This window comes from Capricornis sumatraensis, chromosome 6, assembly GCF_032405125.1.
Source record: "Capricornis sumatraensis isolate serow.1 chromosome 6, serow.2, whole genome shotgun sequence".
In the NCBI taxonomy this organism is placed as follows: Eukaryota; Metazoa; Chordata; class Mammalia; order Artiodactyla; family Bovidae; genus Capricornis; species Capricornis sumatraensis.
The window spans coordinates 114864954-114890329 of record NC_091074.1 but is presented as its reverse complement, the minus strand read 5'-3'; the positions used below and the strand labels follow the sequence as shown (position 1 = coordinate 114890329).

The window sequence follows — 25376 nt, the reverse complement described above, 5'->3', positions numbered from 1 at the left end:
ATTGTCATCCCACACCGCCTGCTCCAGGACTAGTTCGAAGCCATCACTGTTGAAGTAAAGAATTCTTCCACTAAGATTTGCTGCATCGACTCTGTGCTTGGTGGTTGGGATGCTGAGAATGCAAAGAAGCATCGAGTGCAAGTCCTTGCCCACCGGGGGCAAAGTGGACTCTGGAGCCTGGTGTTTGAGCCTCACTTGGTCCCGATTGATTGGGGTAGACCACAGGTTCCAGCATGCTAAGAGAAGCAGGTGGATTTGAGATGGTTGAGAAGGTCATTGGCTACTAAGATGAAGCATGTAGAATGAATCTTATGGGTGAGGAAGCACTTCTTCTCTCTAAAGACTTGTTCAAATTACCTAGCAACCAAGTTTGTTTCATTTGTATGCATGTGTTTACAGTGTATACTGTGCATTCTTCCAAGAGAATGTAATATTATCCATATAAATCCAATATAAAAAATGGATAAAGATAGGACAGATCAGAGCCATTTGTAAGGAGAGAAAGGGAAAGGGAGAAAATGATTTCAGGAACCTGGAATGGGAAGGTTACTCAACATGAGATCAGTTTAGCTCTGGTTTGTCCTGGTTACCAAAGTGAACAGGAGATAACAAAATGCAACATGGTGGATTGTAGAATTGTACTTGTCTGAGAACAGGAAGTTTGTAGTTTGTTTTGTTTCGTTTGGGGGGTGGGGTTGGGGGAGAGTATGGTTTGCTTTGTGTCATTTTCCAGAGGATACACCCGTGAGCAATGCCATCAGCATGTTTGAAGTTTCCGTGTTTCTCAGATCGTTTAGAGGAGAAACCTGAGGCTGGGGGAATGGTCTCGCTGCCAGTGAGGAGGTGGCATTAGGCTAGATGTCCCCAGCTGCTCTGTTCTGATCGGAATATATTACATGTGTTTAGATATAATCTGAGCTTCCCAAGTGGCACTAGTGGTAAAGAATCTGCCTGCCAATGCAGGAGACTCAGGCGGCAGGGGTTCAATCCCTGGGTTGGGAGGATTCCCTGGAGGAGAAATGAAGGCCATCTTCTTACTCTTAACTATATTCTTTCGTCCTGCCCTGGGATTTGCTTCCCTTCCCTATTAAAAAAGTTTCTAGTCTGTGGTTTCAATACATAATTTTATTAATTCCATAAGCCATTAAGGAATGAATGAATGAGCAGGTAAATACATAAAAAAATAAGAGAATTTGTATGCATGCCATTTGTATGAATGCCTTAAGAATTTGTATAAATGCCATTTCTTTTCAGTCCTGGTTTCCCTTTTTTCCCCAAAACAAGCAGTTTGGAAGCTGTCATTTGTGCTAAAGTGGAATTGCGCTAGATTTGAAAGAAGAAGATCCAAGTCCACATCCTAGCTTTTCCACAGTGCTCATGTGATCTTGGTCAAGGAATTTAAAATGCCAAGCCTCAGGGTCCTTAGTGGCAATGTTGGAATGAAAGTACCCATCTCATGACATCGCTGGAAGGATTAAATAAAGCATGCTCTTAGCTAAACACATACCAGATTTCATGGTACAATCTCTGAAGCCCCATCCAGTTCTAGTATTCTCTGTAATGTGATGGGTGTGTTCAGGGTAGCACATTCATTGCCTTCAGCTAAAACGCCCAGTTTGTATCTTTGTACTTATTTTATGTCTTTCATTTTGGCATATGTATAAATATAGTTTCATGAGGATCTTGGCTGGTTTCCTGTGAGCCTACACCCTTTAGAATTTCTGTAAGAAAATCTCCCAGACGACAGAATGTTCTAAAGTAGCTGTATAATTATGTTGCATGGTACAAAAATAAGATTTAGAAAAAAAAAAAAACAGAAACCAACAACTAAATAGACCTTTGCATAAATCATCCTGTGCCCGGAGGTGGCTTGGGGGAGAGAGCTGCTGATGTTTTAAAACTCAAAGGATCATTCGCCTTTACGAGTTCCGTTCTTATTCTTGCTCTCTCTCCCTACATCTCTAAGGGTCTTACTATTAATAAGTGAACCCTGGCCTTTTATCTTCCTTCCTTCCTCTCCTGCTATGCCAGTCTTTTCCTGGCCTCAGGCAAAGGAAAATACCACGCACCTACAGTTGTAACATGACTGAAGTGATACACACTCACACACAGTCACACACACACACTCACACTCACTCACACATACTTACATGCACTCACACTCACTCACACTCACACACACACTCATACACACACACACACACTGACTCATACTCATACATACACTCACACACACACATAGTCACTCACACTCACACATGCACTCACACTGACACACTCTCACATGCACACACACACACACGCACTCACACTCAAACACACTCACTCACAAATATATGCTCTTACCACACACATTCATATACACACTTCTTGAAATATGAACTCCAGCTTTGATTCCTAACATAGCTATTGACAAGGTATGTCTCCACAGGCAAGTTACTTTACTTTTCTAAACTTCAGTTCTCTCGTCTGAAAATGGGAGCACCACCTCCCTATGAGGGTTGTGTATTAGCTTCCTAGTACTTCTGCAATTCATTACCACACACACACCTTCACATAATATCAGTTCAGTTCAGTCGCTCAGTTGTGTCCAACTCTGTGACCCCATGGACCGTAGCACACCAGGCTTCTCTGTCCATCACCAACTCCGGGAGTTCACTCAAACTCATGTCCATCAAGTTGGTGATGCCATCCAGCCATCTCATCCTCTGTCATCCCCTTTTCCTCCCACCTTCAATCTTTCCAGCATCAGAGTCTTTTCAAATGAGTCATCTTTTTGCATCAGGTGGCCAAAGTATTGGAGCTTCAGCTTCAACATCAGTCCTTCCAATGAATGTTCAGGACTGATTTTCTTTAGGATTGATTGGGTTAACCTCCTTGCAGTCCAAGGGACTCTCAAGAGTCTTCTCCAACACCACAGTTCAAAAGCATCAGTTCTTCAGTGCTCAGCTTTCTATATAGTCCAACTCTCATATCCACACATGACCACTGGAAAAACCATAGCTTTGACTAGACGGACCTTTGTTGGCAAAGTAATGTCTCTGTTTTTTACTGTCTAAGTTGGTCATAACTTTGCTTCCAAGGAGCAAGAGTCTTTTAACTTCATGGCTGCAGCATCATCTGCAGTGATTTTGGAGCCCCAGAATAATAAAGTCAGTTAACTGTTTCCATTGTTTCCCCATCTATTTGCCATGACATGATGGGCCCAGGTGCCATGATCTTAGTTTTCTGAATGTTGAGTTTTAAGCCAACTTTTTCACTCTCCCCTTTCACTTTCATCAAGAGGCTTTTTAGTCCCTCTTCACTTTCTGCCATAAGGGTGGTGTCATCTGCATATCTGAGGTTATTGATATTTCTCCCAGCAATCTTGACAATATAGATTTAACTAATCTAAGACAATATAGATTTATTATTTTGCAGTTCTGGAAGGGAGAATTTCTGAAATCTAGACATCAACAGGACTTTGAAGCCAGAGGCATAGTCTCTGTGTCTGTCTGTCTATCTTTCTCTCTTTCTTTTGCTATCAAGTTGTATCTCCTTCTCTGCCCCCGATGCTCTTCTCCACCTCATGTCCTCCTATAAGGACACTTCTGATTGGTGCCACAGCAGTAAAGAACCTGCCTGCCAGTGCAGGAGACTTGGGTTTGATCCCTGAGTCAGGAAGGCCTCCTGGAGAAGGGAAATGGCAACCCAATTTTATATTCTTGCCTGGTAAATCCCATGGACAGAGGAACCTGGCAGGCTTCAGTCCATGAAGTAACAAAGGATAGGACATGACTTAGTGACTTAATGATAATGATGATTACACTGAGCCTACTTAGATAATCCAGAATAACCATCTCATATGAAAATTCTTAACCTAATCACATTTGTAAAATTCCTTTTACCATGTAAGGTAGCATTTCATGGATTCTGGGGATTAGGATGTAGATATTTTGAGGGGACCATTTCTCCATCTACTGTACTTTGCAATAAGGAGAAAATACAGTTATACAGAGAAAAAATATTTCACTAGACTGTGTAATCATGAATGCAGGAGTGAGCTTTGCTTATGCATATGTGTGCCTGTTCATACATATACACATATATCTACATATATGTGCATATATTTAGCTCATTATATGTAATAGTTGTGCTTGGGTAAATATATAAAGTTATATATTCAAAATAAATGCATAATGCATGTTTATATGTATAATTCATTTCCAATGAATGGAGCAAAGAATTTCCCAATTATATAGTTTGCAGCAAAAAAAAAAAAAAGCGAATCAAAGAAAGGCAATTCTGTTGGCTTTAGGAAATCTGAATTTAGGTGGAAGCCAGCAGCTAAGATCTGAAAACCACAGGAAATAAATGTACATTGTCATAGAAGTCTAAATGGGCTAATAGATCAAGAAGCAGTCAGAGATAACACTAGCATAATCACAGTGATGTTTATCATTAACATCACAGTAGCTGATACATTAATTAGGCACTACGTCATAGATATTATTTTATCGTTTTTGTCAGTTTTCTCTAATTCTCACATCAGCCCTATGATAAAGATCATTGTTATCCCCACTTAATAGATTATATTACTGAGGCCTAGAGTAGTTAACAGACTTGATTGGGGTCATTCTGCTGGGAAGTGGTACAACCTGTATTTGACCATAGATTTAATTAGATCCAAAATCTGAACTTGACACCTTGTGCCTCCTCCTTGGAATTTCAGTAGATTGACCAAAGTAGAAATTATACAAGCTAAATTCTCAGACTGAAAGTGAAAGTGTTAATCATTCAGTCATGTCTGATTCTTTGTGACCCCATGGGCTATAGCCTGCCAGACTCCTCTGTCTATGGAACTCTCCAGGCAAGAATACTAGAGTGGGTAGCCATTCCCTTCCCCAGGGGATCTTCCTGACTCAGTGATCGAACCCAGGTCTCCTGCATTGTGGGCAGATTCTTTACCATTTGAACCACCAGAGAAGCCATTCTCAGACGAGAATGCAATAATATTAGATATTAGTATAATCTATCTAACATACAAATATATGTGTGTGTATATATATATATATATATATATATGGGAATTACAAAAAGCAACCTTCTAAATTTTTCCATCTAGGTAAGTAAAAAACTCATACTCAGATTATCACCTCTTTAGAAACAAGGGGCATCTGGAAGGGCTCGTAGCAAACCCATGGAACAGAGGAAAAGCAGTAGCCAGAAGCTCCACAGCATTTGCTAAGAAGCAAGAAAGACTGAAAAGAAGCAAATGAAGCACTCAACTCCAGAAGCCAGAAAAAGAATCATAAAACAGACGCAAAGAAAGCAGCAGGAAGGAATTAATACAAATAAAAGCTGAAATAAATAGAGGGAAAAAAAAAAAAAAGGCTTGCCCATAAAAGGCAAAAGCTTGTTCAAAGGAGCGAGCACACATAAAGACATTAGTAATGAGCGAGGGACATAACCACAGAAGCACAGAAGATAAAACAACTTTAATGAGAATACTGAGTGTGACTTTATGCCAATACATTTGAAAGTCTTAATGCATTATTTCCTTAGAAAATATAAATTACCTAGTTTGAATCATGATACAGTAGAACATCTAAATAGCCAGATAACATAAAATAAAATGATAAGAGAGCTAAATGTCTGCAATTGAAAAGACGACATCGAGCCCAGTGTACTTTAAAGGCAGGTCTTATCAAATCATCAAGGAATGGATAACCTCTATTTTATGTAAACCAATCCAGAGATGGAAGATAAAAAAAAAAAAGAAAGACAGTTTTCTAATTTATTCCATAATCCTAGCATAATCTGAATACCCAAACTGGGCAAATCTATACTCATTCATCTAGAAAAATCTGGTTGATGTGTTAGAACTGACGGGCTTCTTATGTGGTAGTATGAAAAATCAGCTTTCAAAAATCAGTAATAACTTTGCTTGATATCAGCAATAACTAACTAGAAAATATAAGGGAAACAATACATGAAAAACTGGTCCTATTCCTCAAGTGGAAAAGACTGTAATAACAGAAGCCATCATTCTACTATGTGCTTGGGCACACTGTATCTCAGACGTAGCTCATTCAATCCTCATGGTGCCTCTGTGTGGTGCAAACTTCTTCGTAGGCAAGCAAAGAAATTGCAGAGAAGTTAAGCATTTTTTCCAAGGTCACAACAGCCAATAAATGGTGGAATCTGGATTCGAACTGTGGTAGTCTGGATCCAAAATACCTGCTTATAACTTCTCCACATTAAGGCATTGCATAAATGCTTATGAATAAATCCTCACTTTGCTGACCAAAGGCCATACAGTCAAAGCTATGATTTTTTCAGTAGATGTACAGATGTGAGAGTTGGACCATCAAGAAAGCTGAGCACCAATAAATTGATGCTTTCAAACTGTGGTGCTAGAAAAGACTCTTGAGAGTCCTTTAGACAGCAAGGAGATCAAACCAGTCAATCCTAAAGGAAATCAACCCTGAATATCCATTGGATGGACTAACGCTGAAGCTGAAGCTCCAATCCTTTGGCCACCTGATGTGAACAGCTGACTTACTGGAAAAGTCCCTGATGCTGGGAAAGATTGAAGGCAGGAGGAGAAGGGGATGACAGAGGATGAGATGGTTGGATGGCATCACTGACTCAATGGACATGAGTTTGTGCAAACTCTGGGGAGATGGTGAAGGACAGGGAAGCCTGGCGCGCTATGGTCCATGGTGTTGCAAGAGTTGGACATAACTTGGCAACTGAACAACAGATCTGTGCAAGACTTTTATGACTAAAAGTCTAAAACTTCAGTGAAGATTTTTAAAGAACATTTGCTAAATGGAAACACCAGCTATGGTTCTGAATTAGAAGACTCCCAACTGTAAAGCTGCTGCAGCAGTCAATGAGGATAAGATATGCTATGTTGCTGCAACAGATGAAGCCTCCCAAACCAGAAGATTGCACTCAAAAGTTGATTTCCGGTTGACATGAGGTCCACTGTAATTAAGGCAGCCTTCTTCCATCTTGCAGTATGGATCTGGAACACATGTTCTCCAAGCTTTCCATAGCTAGGGAAAAGAGGGCTTGAAAATCACACAGGGTGTTTGTAAGGGCGGGGTCTGACGGAGACTTATATGACGTCTATACAGACTCCATCTCTTGGAATCCCTGCACATGGCCCCTTAAACCCAAATGCAAGGGCAGCTTAGCTGCATAGCCTACAGGCTTTCCACTAAGAGGATCCGGCGTGGTGAGCATAAGACAGCACCTCTCATTCTTGTCAACACTGTCTAGTACAGAGGTGACTCTCAGTGCATATATCCTAAAGGAAGAAAAATCAGCAACTTCTCCTCATTTAGTCTTTTCGTACTGTTCGTGGGATTCTTGTGGCAGGAATACTGGAGTGGTTTGCCATTCCCGCCTAGCCGACCACGTTTTGTCAGAAGTCTCCACTATGACCCATCCATTGAGTGCCCTGCATGGCACAGCTCATAGCTTCATTCAGTTACATAAGCCCCGTCACCACAACATTAAAAAACTAAGATCGTGGCATCTGATTCCATCACTTCTTGGCAAATGGAAGAGGAAGAAGTGAAAACAATGATAGATTTTATTTTTTTCAGCTCCAAAATCACTGTGGATGGTGACTGCTGCTGCTGCTAAGTCACTTCAGTCGTGTCTGACTCTGTGTGACCCCCTAGACAGCAGCCCACCAGGCTCCCCCATCCCTGGGATTCTCCAGGCAAGAACACTGGAGTGGGTTGCCATTTCCTTCTCCAATGCATGAAAGTGAAAAGTGAAAGGGAAGTCGCTCAGTCGTGTCCGACTCTTCGCGACCCCATGTACTACAGCCTGCCAGGCTCCTCTGCCCATGGGATTTTCCAGGCAAGAGTACTGGAGTGGGGTGCCATTGCCTTCTCTGGTGGATGGTGACTGCAGCCATGAAATTAAAAGATCTTGCTCCTTGGAAGGAAAGCTATGATAAACTTAGTGTATTAAAAAGCAAAGACATCACTTTGCCGACAAAAGTCCATATAGTTAAGCTATGGTTTTACCAGTTGCCATGTACACATGTGAGAGTTGGACCATAAAGAAGACTCAGTGCCAAAGAATTGATGCTTTTGAACTCTGGTGCTGAAGAAGACTCTTGAGAGTCCCTTGGATGACAAGGAGATCAAGCCAGTCAATCTAAAGGAAATCAACACTGAATATTCGCTGGAAGGACTGATGCTGAAGTTGAAGCTCCAATATTTTGGCCACTTGATGCGAAGAGCTGACTCATTGGAAAAGACCCTACCCTGATGCTGGGAAAGATTGAGTGCAGGAGGAGAAGGGGATAACAGAGGACAAGATGGTTGAATAGCCTTACTGACTCAATGGACATGAGTTTGAGCAAACTCTGGGAAATAGTGAAAGATAGGGAAGCCTGGCAAGCTGCAGTTCATGGGGTTGCAAAGAGCTGGGCAAAACTTAGTGACTGAATAACCTCATGTAGTCTACAAATTCAGTTTGGAACCACACAAAATTCCAATAAAGTTTTACATGGGAATTGGACAAGCCAACTCTAAAATTTATCTGAAGGGAAAAATGAGTAGGAACAGTGAGGAAATTTTGAAATAGAAAATTAGGGTTGATGAAGAGAAGACTTACTTTGCTACATTCAAACCATGCCATAAAGCTCTATTAATTTAGTGCAGCATTATTATGAGAATATACAGATAATTAAATAAAATTTCCAACCATGTATACACAGTACACATAGGGATTTAGTACATGACAGAATGGCATTTAAAACTACTTAGTGAAAGGATGGCTCCTTCAGATAGTCATCTACCCATTTAAAATATAATTAAGTTAAACTAATCACTCCCACCATGCACAAAAATAAATTCCACAGAGATTAAATAACCAAAGATGAAAAACTACATAAATACTAGAAGAATATAGAGAAAAATGTTTTTTTCATCCTGGTGGCTCCCTAAGCATCACACAAAATTCAAAAGCAATAAAAGACCAGGATAAAGAGGTTATAAGACATCAAAAGCAAGAGGGAAATACAAGTACAGACTGGAAGAAAATTTCAATATATTTGGAAGATGAAAGATAACTATTGAGAATATATGCAAGCATGTATAAGCCAATAAGAAAAAAAGACGAGTCTCACAGTAGAAAAATGGTCGAGGCATATAGATAGATAGTGTACAGAATGAGAAATGCACGGCCATGCCATGAAAATATGGTGAGATCCACCAGTAATCAGGAAGATGCAAAGCCGCAAACAAGAATGATGTATCTGTCGCCATCCCAGACTGGCAGTAATGGACATGAAAGGTGTGGGAAAGCACGTTCTCTCATTCATCAGTGGTAGGGGGTAGGTCATGCCTCTACAGACAGTCATTTAGTAGATCTATCAGAGTTTTAAGATTCATAAAACATTGACCCAGCAATTACTCTTTTAAGAATCTGTTTTATAGAAACACAAAGGTGTGTAGTGACATATGTATAAAATTCTTTATCATGACAGCATTAACAAACAAACAAATGAAATGTCTATCCATAAACTTTCGGTAAAATCATTATGGTACATTTATACTGTGCAATGCCAAAGAGTTATTAAAAAAGATAGCTCTATATGGATACTGATTTGAAAAGATCTCCAAGAAATTATATTAGGTACAAATGCGTATCTCACAAAACATATAGGCTAATTCTGTTTATGAGTTTATTATGAAAAAGTTATATATATATAAAAATATGATATAGTAAATGAATATAAGGTCTTTTCTATTATAAAAATACAATATGTACTATGTCTATCTTTAAATACATTGAGAGTATCCTATGAGAATATATAATTATTAACAGTGATGACCACTGGAACAGAAATATGTGTGGAGTGGGAAGTTAAGAACTTCTATGTTTTACTCTATAAACTTTGATAACATCTAATCTTTTACAACCAGGCGTTTACTCATGGCTGCATCTGTGTATGTGTGTGTGTAAGAGAGAGAGAGGAGGGTGAGCTCTATCTAGTAACTTATTTCCCATATTTTCTAGGAACCTTTTGGAATAAATGTGTGGAACTAGACTTTGCTGAGTCCTTACCATGTATCCGCACATTTATAGAACTCATTTTATCTGTACTGCAACTTTATGAGGGGAGACTTGCATATGTTAGCAGATGCAAAATGAGGACAGGAGAGGCTTGACCGAGGTACCAGACCAGGTCTCCTTCCGAGAACTTTCCACTGTACTTTGTGCAGGAGCATGTAAACGGTGGAAAAACCCTCAGCACATCCGCACAATACACCAGGGGCTAGAGGAAGACAAGGACAGGGTGTCAGCTTGCGCCAAATACAAGATATTCCTGACTTTTCAAATGCAGTGATCGTAGATTGTGTTTTCAGCTCTGCCTGCCTACTTCCTGCCTTCAGCTGGGTTCCATGTCTCTAGCATCAGCCACTGGTTCCTGCATCCTGGCTACACTTCCTTCTCAAACCAAGTCTCTCCCTTCTCCCACATGAGTCTTTTTGCAGTCAGATTCCACAGATCCTCACTCCCATGGAAGAAAGGCAGATAAGAGACTGTCTGCTTCCTGCTGCCTCCAACCAGCAGAACCTAAACAGGGTCAGGCCAGCACAACCTAACCAGAGTCATGCCATGCAGATAGGAACAACTGGATTTGGAAACGACAAGTAGAGAAAAAGATGACTTTGCTGCTGAACAGACCTGATTTTGAATGCCACCTTTGACTTGTGGTGTGACTTGCTTTATGTTTCGGCTCCTCATTTCGTTCCTCTGTAAAGCAGGAATGATGATGCTACCTTTTTCATGGTGATAAAATAAACTTACAAAGTGCCTAGTTAATAGCATATGCTCAATAAGTAAATGTCACCATCACCACCATTACTGCTGCTGCTGCTAAGTCACTTCAGTCGTGTCTGACTCTGTGCGACCCCATAGACGAAAGCCCACAAGGCTCCCCCATCCCTGGGATTCTCCAGGCAAGAACACTGGAGTGGATTGCCATTTCCTTCTCCAGTACAACCTCTCTGTAATTATTTTGTTAACTATACTGCAATTTCTGTTTATGCAGTCAGTGTGTTATGGAACCTCACAGCAGCCTAGTGAAGTAATGTAGGATAGCAGAATTAACCTCCTTTTACAGATGAGGAAACTAGAAAACAAAGAAGTAAAATGACTTGCCTGGCTTCACACACAGTGCAAGGGACAAAGCTGCCTCTTTAATCTGCCTTCAGTCAGGCAGCCTGTTTTCTTGTATGTCTTAGGATGTTCACCCTACACAGAGTGCCCAGAGAAGGACTGTGGGTAGGTAGATACTCAAGAGAATTTCCCAATCTCTCCAAGAGATTTATTTTCCACTCTATAGACACCCCAAATTGCAAATATTTTTTCCACACCCTATTCAGATGCCCATTTGGGCCACCAAGGAGCCCATCCCAGTTTCAAAGGCATACCAAGGGCCCTTCTGCTGTCAGGATTAGGTGGTTAGAAGTCAGCAAAGGCTGCTAACTTTGCTAATTGAACAGAAGTTGTGGTGGCTGCTCTGTGTGCTGTCCATGGTCCTGGAACTATCACCTTTGCTCAACAAGGGCAAGGAAATCCTTGTTTTTGCTACAGTCTTCAACCTTGGCCGACAGATGCACTGGGAATAGATTCTGATTTGAGAAACTAGTTGATAATTCCCTGCAAATTGGTCTGTCATGCTTTTTAAGGTTTGTGTGTTCATGGAAAACAGTTTTTAAATTTGCTTTGTGTGTGGATGTGCTCTCTGGAGTCCCCCTCGACTCCTCCAAAGTGTCACAAATGACTTTCCTTGAATTTACCAATTTGCAGGATTAATGTTCTTCTCTCTAGACACCTGTGCCCTAGATAGATTCCAGCCAGCATAGCTGTTTCCATTCCTAAAACTCTGACCTGTTTTGCGGCAAAAGAGGCCTGGGTTTTAGGTCACTCCCAATAGGGGCATCCAGCGTGCAAGCTAACTCTTGGCCCTGTTTTATCATGCAGCTGTGTGGAGGAGTACAAGCTGGCTCCTGATGGAAAGTCCTGCCTCATGCTCTCAGATGTCTGCGAGGGCCCCAAGTGCCTCAAGCCTGACTCCAAGTTCAACGACACCCTCTTTGGAGAGATGCTGCATGGTTACAACAACCGGACCCAGCATGTGAACCAAGGCCAAGTCTTCCAGATGACTTTTAGGTATGGGGGGCAGACACCTGCACTTCCCTGGTCAAGTTGCTGACCCAAAATCTGGGCAGGGGGAGGAAGCCATGGGCACCATGGGACAGAGGTCTGGTATACTGGTCAGCATCGCCCTAGACTCACAAGTGCCTATGCACAAAGTGTTAGAAGTCAGCAAAGTCTATTCTCTGGAGTTCCTCTTCCACTGACCAAAGCCTTTGTCTACCCCATCCTCCCGTTTTCTAACTCTCCACATATTTTAATTTCAATCTTAAATCATCCTATAAATATAGTTAATGGAATTTTTAATGTAATTAATCTTTCCATCTATTAAAAAGTAAGTATCTTATGTAGGCTATTCAAGCAGTTCAAAAATAAAGACATTTAATGAAGTAGAAAATAAAATTCCCATCACCCAGAAATAGCCAGAATTAATATTTTCTTGAACATTCTTGAAACACCTCTCTCTCTTTCTCTATCTGTATGTCAGTGAGTACACAAACACACAAACATGCCAACTCTCAGGAAAGCTGTTTAGAAATTGCTATTTTTTTTCTCATTGGTATGTCAAATACCTCTTTCCTTGTTAATAAATACAGACATACATGTGAAATTAAAAGATGAGAGTACTCCTATATGAGAATAAACAGGAAAGCAACTGGGTTGTCCAAATTATGTGAAGATTAAACATGCAGTCTAATTGGGAAAGTCTTCCTGGAGAGTTGAAGGAACTGGGGCTGTTCTGTCTGGAGATGCGAGGCCTTCAGTGGGATTTATTCATGCCTCAAAATCTGAAAGCCATAAGATGATAGCACGAGAGGAACTGGGAACTGTTCCATATGTAAGAAATGTTTATCTTTTTAAAAAATATCTGTGTACTTTTAGACAGTTTTGCATAAAAATGTAATAGGATATTATCACAAGGAAAGCTTCACCTATCATTTGTGGTCATGTCAACAGAAGCCAGAACTGGTAAGAAACATCAACATCAGAATCATCCTCATCCTGCCAAATAGTTAATAATTGTTGATTGTAGGAGCGGTGATACTAGCTATTATTTATTAAGAAATGCTGTATGTCTTGGAGTAGGAAATGGCAACCCACTCCAGTATTCCTGTCTGGAGAATCTTATGGACAGTGGAGCCTGGTGGGCTACAGTCCATGGGGTGGCAAAGAGTTGGACATGACTGAGCGACTGACACACACTGTGTGTCGAGCTCTTTACTAGGTATTTAATAAGAACGATAGCCAGAAACATTAATTTAGTGTATGCTGTGGGCATTCTAAGCACTTTCCATCCACTGATTTATGTCATCCTCACAAGGGCCCTGTGAAGTAGAGGCTGTTATCATCCTCTTTATACAGATAAGAAGTGGCAGCGTTAAGTGACTTTCCCAAATCCCCCTTATGGAAAGTTAAAGAGCCAGGACAGTGCAATTACCGCTTCACAATTAAAACCCTTTGAGATACCATGGCCTCCATTTTGCAGTTGAAGATTTTCGATTACAGAGGGGTAAACCGACTGTCTCAAGGTCACCATCTAGTGAGAGGGAAAGTAAGGATTCAGATGTATATCTAACTGACTCCCCAGCCCTGGTCTCATCTTCTAATCCAGCGTATCACATCACTCCCCATTTTATGGAACCAGAATGAAAATGTGAGTTCCCTGAACTATTCCCCTGTGTAGCTGTCACGTGCAGTGTCCCACCTACCATGTTGGTTACTTGGAACACAATGAGAGATGACATAAAAGTGGCTTTAGACTTTGTGGTGTTTAGATACAGTGTGTGTGTGTGTGTGTGTGTGTGTGTGTGTGTGTGGCATGCAAACTTAAGTACTTAATTTGTAGCAGGTATTATGAAGTAAAGATACAGTGTTCCAGGAAATCAATTAACAGTGGGATCTAATTTAGTTGGAGAGAGTGAGGGGTGCGTGCATCCCACTGTGAGGTGGGCACATTGCTTGTTTCATGTAGTTTGATTTCTCATAGCAACCATCAGAGTGACTGGCATGTGATACATGATCCAATCCACGAGTTTCCACTGTCAAGGGTGAAGATTAGCTTGGTCTAAATGAAGGACACGTGTTGGGAAGTAAGGTACTGGGTCCTGAAGGGTATCGTGGAATCTCAGGATCCCATTTGCATGTGGGGAAGGGCCTTGGCTAAGGTCACAAGGCAAGTCATTTTAGAACTGGCCTTTGAACTCAGATCTCCTGATTATCCAGCAAGCTTGCCTTCCCCCTATCAATAGACTGGTTGATAAGAGAGAGCTTTGCTCCTTGAAGGCTGATCTGGGAGTTTCTGGGCTCACATGGAATTTTAGCCCCATCAGGAGTCTTCCTTCTGCCTCAAATACTCTGTGTTGTTCCCTTCAGTCTTGCATTTTCCCTGAATAGCTAGGGCCAGTGCACCCTGATTTGCTGGTGGAAGGGAGTATAGTGAACAGATCACACTCTTCTCTTTTGACAACAACCTCCAGATTTAGGGAACTCCCTAGACTCCCATTATATTAGAATTGCCCATTTCACTTCAGCTCACTCATCCTTGGCTTCAGTTAAACTTTCTTTGCAATTATTTCTGTCCCCAGACCATGTCGCCACTTGGAGCCCCATGCTAAGGCGATCGACTTCCCTCTGTGGGAAGGTGAGTGGCTTCTAGTGAGTCTAAATTTATCTGTTTCAAAAGTCCCCTTTCCTGAGCCCCAGATAAGGGAGAGCTGCAGCTCCTTTGTCCTTCAGGTTCCAGAAGGCAGGCCTGTACGGTTTTTCAGCATGAAAGGTTGTTGTCATTTCTTTCCTGCCCTTCCTCCTTCCCTCCCTCCTTCAAGTAATCTCCGGTCCAGCCCTCCAAAGTAATCAGCAGGCGCCCCCCCAGTTGTCTTACCATATGCCCCATTTCCTGACAGCTGCCTGGCCTGGCCTGCGATTTCAAACTGTCTCCCAGTTGCAGACTCTGCCCTGTGGCAGTCGCAGTGCGGCTTTGTACCCCCACCCCTCCGCCCCCACCGGATGCCCACACCCAGCAACTGCTGACAGGAGGCAGGTCTGTTTCTCAGGTCCTCTCTCGAATCTCTGAAAGCACACCTCGATTTCTGCTTTACAGAAGTGTTGCGTTTCAAGTTTCTGAACTGGGCAAGTTCTTAAAGATCAACAGATGCTCACCCCTTATCGTGTAGCTGGGGAAACTGAGGCCCAGGGATGGATATTATTTACCCAATGCTTGGCATGATTGGAGAAGGAAATGACAACCCACTCCAGTACTCTTGCCTGGAAAATCCCATGGGCTACAGTCCATGGGGTCACAAAGAGTCAGAAACGACTGGGCAACTTCACTTTGTCATGATTCGGGGCCCTTCTGAGACTGAAAGTTTGAGTCTGTGACTCCCAAACCACTGTTCTCCTGACCTCTGGTTCTGTTACAAGTGACGTAGGTCACTTCTTCATGTCCCCATGTTAGCACGTGGTAAGAAGGGCCACCTGCTTCACTCTGCTTCTAGCAGAGGACTGCTTCTAGTGAGGACGTGGGTGCCTTTGGGGGCTGCCAGACTCATAATGAAGGAGGAATCTTAGGCAAACCCCACTTCCATAGACGTGATTCTGCAGGATCCTGACCCCCTTCCTAGCCACCTCCTAGGTTGTCGCATGTAGGATGCAGCTGATCTCTGGGAGAGGAGCATGTGGAGAGTTTAGGACCCTGACAAGTCCAGGAATCATCCACTATGTGGGAGGATGAAGTTGGGTGAGAGTGATAAGGAGAAGCAGGCAGAGGGACAAAGCAGAGTCATGCAGAGAGAGGATGGAGGAGATGATTAAGTGGGAATCAGAGTGACAGAAGGAGGGGCTAAGGCACAGAAAGGGTTAAAGAGATACAGAGGATTAACAAGGGCTAAAGAGGTGAGTAGTTAAATGGTGAAAGGTGAAGGAGTTAGGGAGGCATGAAAGATGAAAGCCTTAAAGGAGAGACCTGAAAGGATAGAGAAAAGAAGGACAGACTAAAGTCACAATATCATTTACTCCCAGGAGGCGGTAAGTGTTGTTTTAAGAGTCTGGATGCTGTTAAGAGAGAGCTCTGGATTAGGAATCGGGTTCAGATGGATTATGAAAGCACAAAACTGCCTTTGGTAAAATGCCAAGTTCTGAGGAAATGTGAAAAGTCAAATATCTCACCTCTGAATTGCCCCCAAACTCAGAAAGTGATGCTAAGCTTCGCTGTTTCTAATGCCTTCTGGTGAACTCCGTTGGTCTTAATGAGCCATGCAGGCTCACCTAGAACTCCCTTCCCTTACCTCTCGATCAGGAAGGTCCTAGCAGAGACTGTGGGAATGAGATGCACTCGTAGGAGGTGGGTGGTGTTTGTTGTTTCCTTGGTTTGTTGGTTTGTATTTTACTTCCCTCTTCTCTCCCATCGGTATTCATTCCACCTCATTTTTATTATAAAGAAAGGTCAACTTTGGTTATAGATGGCAGAAATTTAGATAAACATCAGTCAAGGACTATTACTGAGGCTGGAGTCTCAGAAGTTGCAGCGAGGAGACATTGCTTTGGGGATGGGGGCTGAGCGAATACGATGGTACATTTTGCAAATGCCTCATCAAAAAGAAGATGGTTCTGCCAGCTGCAAACACTGGCTCATAGACCTTCCCAAATGACCTCCAAAGAGTGTGAGGAGCTCATGAAAGCTTTACTAGAAAGGCTGTTTCCAGTCTGGATTGCTTATCAGACATGCATGCTGTACAGATGAATAAGATGACGATTTGGGTAAGATATGGCATTCAGGATGAAGCACCACCAACCCACGCCTGGTGAAGCAGAAGGATTCTCTTAAAAGATTTGAGGAAAGCTGGCTTTCACTTGTGGCACCCACTTGTTCCCCCGCTGAAGGTCCTGAGTCACATCTTATTAAGTGGCTCCAAAGCTACGGTTTCTCTGCTGCCTTCCTGGGACACGGTTAACTGTAGATGCTGCTCTTGATCCTTCCCTGTTTCCTACCCTTTAATCATGTGGGTGCTTTTTCACTTGCTAGGTCCTATACTACATACGCTATGTTTTCTCACTTAATCTTTCCAAGACCTGTTGCAAAGTAGCTCTTGACAACTTGGTTTTACAAAAAAAAAAAAAAAAAAGAATATGTCAGTCAGACTGCGTTATACTGTGTCTTGGTAACACATGATTTCAAAACCTCAGAGGCATCACAGAAAAGTCTGTGTGTTGCTCATGCCGCACGCTCTGGAGAGAATCACAGCAGTCGTGCTCATTCTGGTGTTTGGGAATCTGGACTGACAGAACAGTGTCTTCACGTGCTTCCATGAATGCTATCAGAGTGGGGATGGAACTTGGCTTCCCTACTGCCTCCTAGAGGGCACATTCTGCTCACACTCCACTGGGCACCTTAAGTCTTATGGTCATGGTGGAGAGACCCAGAAATATGTGGGACATCAACACTGTTCCCCACACTGAGGTTCAGAGATGTTAGGCTACCTAGCCTGATCGTCACACAGCCAAACTGACAGCATGTGGGTCCGACCACAAAGCCCACTCCGCAGCGCTGCCTCCCGGACTCCCAGGATGCAGAACTGTGATTAGACTTCTGTTCCCTTGCCAGTTTTCTTCATTCAGTTCACAGGGAACCATAGACTTTATCGATGGGAGAAGTTTGGAGAACAGTTTGTATAAACCCCTCCGTTTGTCAGTGAGGTGCCTGAGGGAATTTAAGTGAATTACCTAAAATCACATATAACTAGTGAATGAATAAGCCAGGCCTCCAACCCCCAGTCTCTTGGGCTTCTCTGCATTCACGCGCAAGATTTAGGTATATAGCATCCACCTCCTCCACTGTACAGACGGTAACACCAAGGCCACGGCTCCGTAAAGAATTAACAGCAGAGCCAGGCCTGGAAGCTGTTTTTCTGCACTCTTAGGCCTGAGTGTTTTGTAATATACCACAATCTTATTGTAAAAAGAAAAAAAAAAAACAAAAAACGCAAAGGAGGCAGATAGTAGAGAAATTATCAATTGAAAGTAGCAGAGCTTTTGATTTTCAAGGACATTCCCAAGCCTCTCTATTTAGTAACATTCTAGCTCTTGGTGAAATCTTTAAATGGCCACCTGGAGACACAGCTATGTGCTGTCTTCTCTGGGGGATTCATGGTGAGATCTTGGAAGTGGACTGAGGGACAGAACTTGGAGGCTGAATCACAAGAGTCCCAGGGGCTGTTTTCCCTGGGGTCCTCATTCCTCAGCTGGCTGTGAAGCATCTCTTTTGGGTGTCCCCATTTTTCTAAGGTTTACTAACATCACCTGCAGGAGTCAGGCCCGACATGTCGGGTGTACCTTAGGTGACAAGGTCTTCATTCCTGTTCTGCCACTTCCTGGTAATCACTCTTGGCCATTCTCTCCTTCTGATTCCTGTTGTCCCTTCTGTATATTAAGGAGAGGGCAGAGCTCAGATGAAGACTGAGGTCTTCTGACCTAGCATATAACACTTTTTTTTACTCAGCTTCATAGCTAGTGAAATCTTTCCTACTCCTCTAATCATAAGAATCACCTTGCGCTGTTCTGAGACCCACCAATCAATTTTTTTTCCCCAGATAAGAGACATGGGAAAATGAATTTCCACTGTATCCCAAGGTGGTTCACATGATCTACCAATCTGGGGATACTGTTGTTATTTAGTTGCTAAGTTGTATCCAACTCTGTGACCCCATGGAGCGTAGTACGCCAGGCTTCCCTGTCTTTCACTATCTCTCAGAGTTTGCTCAAATTCATGTCCATTGAGTCAGTGATGCTGTCTAACCATCTCATCCTCTGCCACCCCCTTTTCCTGCTGCCCTCAGTCTTTCCCAGCATCAGGGTCTTTTCCAATGAATCAGCTCTTTGCATCAGGTGGCCAAAGTATTGGAGCTTCAGCTTCAGCATCAGTCCTTCCAATGAATATTCAGGGTTGATTTCCTTTAGTATTGATTGGTTTGATCTCCTTGCCATTCAAAGGACTCTCAAGAGTCTTCTCCAGCACCATAATTCAAAAGCATCAGTTCTTCATTGCAGAGTCTTCTTAGGGTCCAACTCCCACATCTGTACATGGCTACTGGAAAACCCATAACTTTGACTATGTGGACCTTTGTCAGCAAAGTGATGTCTTGGCCTTTTAATGCTGTCTAGTTTTGTCATAGCTTTCCTTTCAAGGAACAAGCATCTTAATTTCATGGCTGCATATCTAAGATGCCAGGTTCTAGAGTCTGAGCCCTAACTTGCCTCTTGTCAGTGGTCTGACCTTGTGTGCATTAGTTCATTAAGCTCACCTTTCTCATCTCTACATTAGGAATAATAACAAGACCCACTTCCTGGTGATACTGTGATGATTAAATGAGACTGACCCCTGTTTTGTTCCTATTCTAAGCAGATGCAGAGGACTGTGGTGTCACAGCAAGTGGCCAAGTCAATAACTAAAGAGGAGTCTTGGGCAAATGCCATCCTTACATGCACAGTTCTGCAGGCACGTGATCCCATTCTTGGCTGTGATTCAACACAAGGTGTCAGGGTGCCACCACGAGAAGGAACAGGATCCGAGTCCCACACCTGCCATTTCCTGGCTGTGTGACTTTGGACTTATCTCTTAATCTCTCTGAACTGCAAGATCTTCAACAGGGAAAATGGGTTTTCCCCCCAAGATATCCTCAAAGAGCTATTTGTTGTTCAGTTGTTAAGCCAGCTTTTTCATTCTCCTCTTTCACTTTCATCAAGAGGCTCTTTAGTTCCTCTTCATTTTCTGCCATTAATGTGGTATCATCTGCATATCTGAAGTTGTTGATATTTCTCCCAGAAATATTGATTCCAATTTGTGCTTCATCCAGCCTGGCATTTCACATGATGTACTCTGCATATAAGTTAAATAAGCAGGGTGACAATATACAGCCTTGACATACTCCTTTCGCAATTCTAAACCAGTTTGTTGTTCCATGTCCATTTTAAACTGTTGCTTCTTGACCTGCATACAGATTTCTCAGGAGACAGGTCTGGTGGTCTGGTATTCCCATCTCTTTAAGAATTTTCCACTGTTTGTTGTGATCCACAGTCAAAGGCGTTAGCATAGTCAGTGAAGCAGAAGTAGATGTTTTTTTTTTTTCTGGAATTCTCTTGCTTATTCTATGATCCAGCATATGGTGGCAATTTGATCACTGGTTCCTCTGCCTTTTCTAAATCCAGGTTGAACATCTGGAATTTCTCAGTTCACGTACTGCTGAAGCCTAGCTTGAAGGATATTGAGCATAATCTTACTAGTACCATGTGAAAAGACCTATAGTAGGGATTTAAAAAGCTAATAAGCAAGGTCCTAGATGCAGTAGGCTTTCAATAAATGTGGTTTTCTCTTCTTTCAATTGCATTCCTTTCCCCGCAATTCCAAAAGCCATGCTGTCGATGAAGATGTTTTCTGGGGCATTCCTTCAGATCTCATCTCTGGACCGGAGTCATGGTCACCCTCCCAACTTCTTCTATCTAATGTCTGCAGGTGTTTTGGTGAATATACTGCTTTGGTGAAATGCCCAGCACGGAGATAGAAATGTAGCCCTTCATGCTTGCTCCATGGGCCTGTTGCTGGCAGACAGCTCAGCCAGCAGTGTGAGAGGGGGCAGCAGCCAAGGTCACCTTCTTGAGGGGGTATTTATCCACGCTTTGCAAAGGTATAATCTAGCCGACGTGCTGTATCACCCCCGTCCTCTGGATAGCCCCCTTTGTTTCTATCTGAATGACCTACAGTAAAATACATATAAACAGAAATGTGAAATTGAGATCTTCATGTGTGCCCCATGTGGAACTTGATAACATGGGCCCAGATCCAAAAGTTCCAGAACTATGTTTATCTACCTCCTCTGGGGTGATATTAAAAATATTTAATGAGTGGCATAGAATTGGCGTTGACCAGTTGAAAAGGATGTCCGTCCCAAGAGAACGAAGGTTCAGCAGTAAGCCCTACTGGACCCTCTATCAATCTTGATCACCTTCCAGCTTTTCTGATTTTCTCCGCCTCCTCTCAACTCATCACGCGTCTGGTATGTTTCTCGACGCCTTTAAGCACGATTGATATTGTAGAGCTATTTCTTCTTTTCTTTCTGAAGCTGGTTTCTGAGGGGCATAGGCAGATATTCCCCCTGTGGCACACGTGGACAGAGCAGGTTGCCTGTTGTACTTTTTACATGAGAAAACTGAAGCTTAGAAAAGGGAGCTGTGGCTTCCACGGTGCCACGTGCCGATGGTCTGAAACCATATGATCTTCAAAGAACAGGAAACCAAATAAAAACTCATCATCTTCATTATACACAAAACCTCCATCTAAAGATAGGACTTTCCCATATGTTTGCTTAGAGCCAGGACTCAGTGCACAGGAAATGTGCCAGTGCTTCTCAAACCCTTCCGTGCACACAGATGCCAGGGGGCCCTGCTAAAACACAGGCTCTGGTTGGGTTGTGGGGAAGGCCTGAGACTCTGCATTGCAAATGAACTTCTGGGTCTGAGGACCAGTTTGAATAGCAGACTGTTAAGCTGGACTTTACGCTAAATGTGAGGCCAGATTAGGCCTGAGGCTGGAGAAGGATGGCTGCCCCTCCATTTACCTGTTCGAAAGCAGCAACTGAGTCCCAAGACCAGTGGTGCTGGGACACCATGGAGCCCCAAAGGAGTCTCGCCCTAGAGTGACCAAGTGCAGGGATGGCTCTGGACTTGCAGCAGCCAGGGTGGACAGTGCTGCCCTGCGATTCAGGAGGCCCCTAGTGCATAACGCAGCCTAATTCATTCTCTGCACCCGTTCGTCGGCTCTGCTCACTGATGGGTACAGGGATACTGAGCATCAGAACCAGTGGGGGAGGCACTTATCTTGTCTCCAGTGTCCTGAAGCTGCAGTTGGGTGCCCACATCTGAGTCGCCGCCATCTGCCCGCTCTACAGTCCCAGCCGTCATCGGATGCGTGGAAAATACTCCAGGGGAGAGCTGAGCTACAGTTTGCATTAGATCAGAGGTGGAAGGCAGACTCCTTGAAAATCCATGAGAAATCCATTTGGGAAGGGACATTAGTCCGGGTGAAGCTTTATTATTCTTATGTGCTGAGACCAAAATCTCATACCGTCAACACTCATTAGTTTCATTGGGGACAGAAAGAGAATAGTAAAATTAAGACCTAGTGGAAGATGCTTTTTATTTATTTATTTTTGTGGGGAGCTGGGAATTGCAATCCATTTTTAAACAAGGCCTCTCCAATCTCCCTCCCTAATTATAGAAAGAGAAGAAAGAAGAATAGCTGCTTTATTTTTAAAAACATTTTATTGTCACTGTTCACATCTCTAAATATATCACGCGTGGTCATTTTATGAGGAAAACAAATTATACACAGCGTATTTTGAATTCTCCAACTACCCTGAAGATACATCTCTTGTCTGCAAAAGGTGGTCCATTTCACTTCTCTTTTCAGTTTTCTACTCAACCTCCCCCTCCTTTTGGTTTTGTTTTTATCTTTCAAAATCCCTGACTACAGTCTTTTTTTCTTGGAAGGGGATACTTATTGGGACCCCTGAGGCAAAGGAGCCAGTTTCATCACACTCAAAGGCAGACAGTAACTCAGGCTGGTCTGAGTACTCATAAGGAAAAGTCGGTAGGGAAGCTTCGGAGCAGATAAGGATAGATTGTAATTAGCACAGTAATTGTAATTAGCAGAGCAATTGTAATTAGCACAGTGATTGTTTGTTCATAATGGGTGCTTCCAAAGTGACTCCAGGCAGTTTGTTCTCTTAAGTATCTTCTGCCATTTCCCCAGTGATCTTGTTTACACTGCTAATGTACTAATGTGCTTAGCAATCTCTTTTATAAATAAACACTCCAAAGGTACAAGCCAGCCCAGCCCCTGGCCAAGCATTACACATCCTTAATTAATGGAGTCCACAGCACTGAAAATGCACTATATTTGCATTATGCTAAGGCAATGCCTGTATATTACTCTCTGAAGAAATCACACTTCAGAAGTCATTTGTTATTGTTATTGTCATCCTGCTAATTACATGAGGGGATGGGGTGTCGCCACAGGAATGCTCTTGAGGTCAGAGATTGCAGTCCTGGCTTTACCACTCTGATTTGTTATTTAATAGGTTTTCATTAAAGGACACCTCTGATGAGTTATGTGTGGGGGATGAAAAGACAGAGCTAGGCAAGGTCCCTACTCTGATGTAAATGGATGGCTGGCCCAGCCTTGGTGTCCTAAGCAGCAGGGAAGACTTCCTGACAGAGATGCTAGCTGAAACCTGGAGGATGTGATGAACAGTGAGCTATGTGGGAGAGTGTTCCAGGCAAGTAAAAGCGCAGAACATCAGCAGACATGAACATCAAGGTGGATCATGAAGAGGGTGCGGGACAGGACAGTAGAAGGAAGCCATGATGAACAATGGGCCTTCGATCAGGAAGGGTTATTTAAGCACCACAGTAATGGGGCCATTACTGGCTGTAAGACTCTGCACGGTCTTCTAACCTTTCTGAGCCCAGACTGCTCACCACTAAATCAGGGAACATAGTAATGCCAATCCCACAGGAGAATTATGGCGGGGAGGGAGAGGTGATAAGAAAAGCCAGGTTAAAATGCTCTGCAAAGTGTAGAGACGTGTGCAAATGTTAGTGACATTTTCCTAACATGAATCTGAGCATCTGTGAGATACCACTTACTCCAAAATTATGTGCTGGAGTGTGCATCCTGGCACATTGGAGATCATGTGAGATGCAAATTCACCAGCATTCCTTTTTTTTTTGTATTCCTTCCAGCGAAATGCAAAAGTAAGTCTATTCTAAGCTCACATTAATAAGCCTACGCATGTGAATCAAGAAAATTAATTTTTAGGGAAATATTTCCATCTCAGGGAGATGCCCTGAATAGAAATGTATTTAGTAACAATTCAATGAAAGATACGATCACAGTTTATTAGATGTGAATTAATACAGAAAGCTCCAAGGGCAGTGGCTAGGGTTTTATGTAAAATCACCACTGAAAAATTACTATTAATGATAATGTAGTGAAACACCTCAAAGGTGGCTTTTAAGAGTCCAAAATGAGCATTTATTTTTATGTCTCATAAGATCCTCCGAGGAGCCCGTTAAGTGGGCAATTAATTAGCAGGCACATGCCAGGAGCTTATCATGCAGGCATTTGGGTACCCCAGTACTGGTTAATTCAGCGCATCCCTAACCACTTTGAAAGAACCTTAACCTTGAATCAGCCAGCCACCTCTCCATCCCCCCACTGTGAATGTCCTAATGCTTTGACCTTGAAGCTATTTAGCTTGTTTTGAATGCTTTCTGGAGTCAGAGGAAACAGAAAGGATAGAGGGATTGGTCTCCCTTGCCATCTCATAGCTGAGAGAACTAAAGCTACACCTAGGGACACCTTTCCAGTTTTCTGTTAATTAACAAACTACTTCCAAGCAGTTATTGAGGACCCAGTCACTAGAAAGATACAAACCCAGAAGCCATACCAGCATCTTGCAGCTGTACTTGCAAAGAAGGTAAAAACTCAGCTTGAAATTAAACTAAGCTGCAATTACATTCTCCTTCAGCCCTGTGATTCAATCAATTAATATACATTGAGTACTTACTATGTGCTAGATTCTGGAGATGCAAGCTGAACAAGACTCCCAGAGTTGAACATTAGTGTGAAGGGGAAAAGAATGTTCTTTTCCTTGGTATTATCCGAAGTCTGTGCTTGTTAACTTTTTCCTTTCTCAAGGGGCTGGGATCCATCTCTGTGAAATAGAATCGTCAATGAAGAAAGCAGAGACATACGTTGCAAATTCAGGAGTCATTGTGCTGGGTGGGGCACATCCCATTTGTCCATGTTCCACTGAAGTCCCCCAATACCTTTCTACTCACTCACCCCAGCCTTAAAAACTTGCCTGCTCTTTGTTTCAGTGAAATGGAGTTCAGACTTGTCACCCCTTTGGCATAACCTTGAATAAGATCAGATTCAGATTGCTTTAGTGTTTTTTTCCCTGATCCAGGATCTCATCTAGTGCTCCATCAGAGCAACCTTGTCCTGGACAGTGTCCGTCGAGGAAGACTTTATTTGAAGCTGTTGCAATCAAGGGAGGGAGGTCTCGACTCGGTTCCACTGAAGCAAAGCTGAGGAAGGGGGGGTGGAGAAGTCCTGAAGGGCTTCAGGGCGAGGGGGACCAGGG

At 42.8% G+C, this 25376-nt stretch overlaps 1 protein-coding gene across 3 annotated transcripts in view; it reads left to right on the top strand.

Annotated features, from left to right (window-relative positions):
* ASTN2 (astrotactin 2) overlaps positions 1–25376 on the top strand; it is a 1028625-nt gene that overhangs the window by 662626 nt on the left and 340623 nt on the right. For all 3 annotated transcript variants that reach the window (XM_068974208.1, XM_068974207.1, XM_068974206.1), the window contains one exon: positions 12007–12195. In XM_068974208.1, the coding sequence (XP_068830309.1) occupies positions 12007–12195 (189 nt within the window). The remainder of the gene's footprint in view (positions 1–12006; positions 12196–25376) is intronic.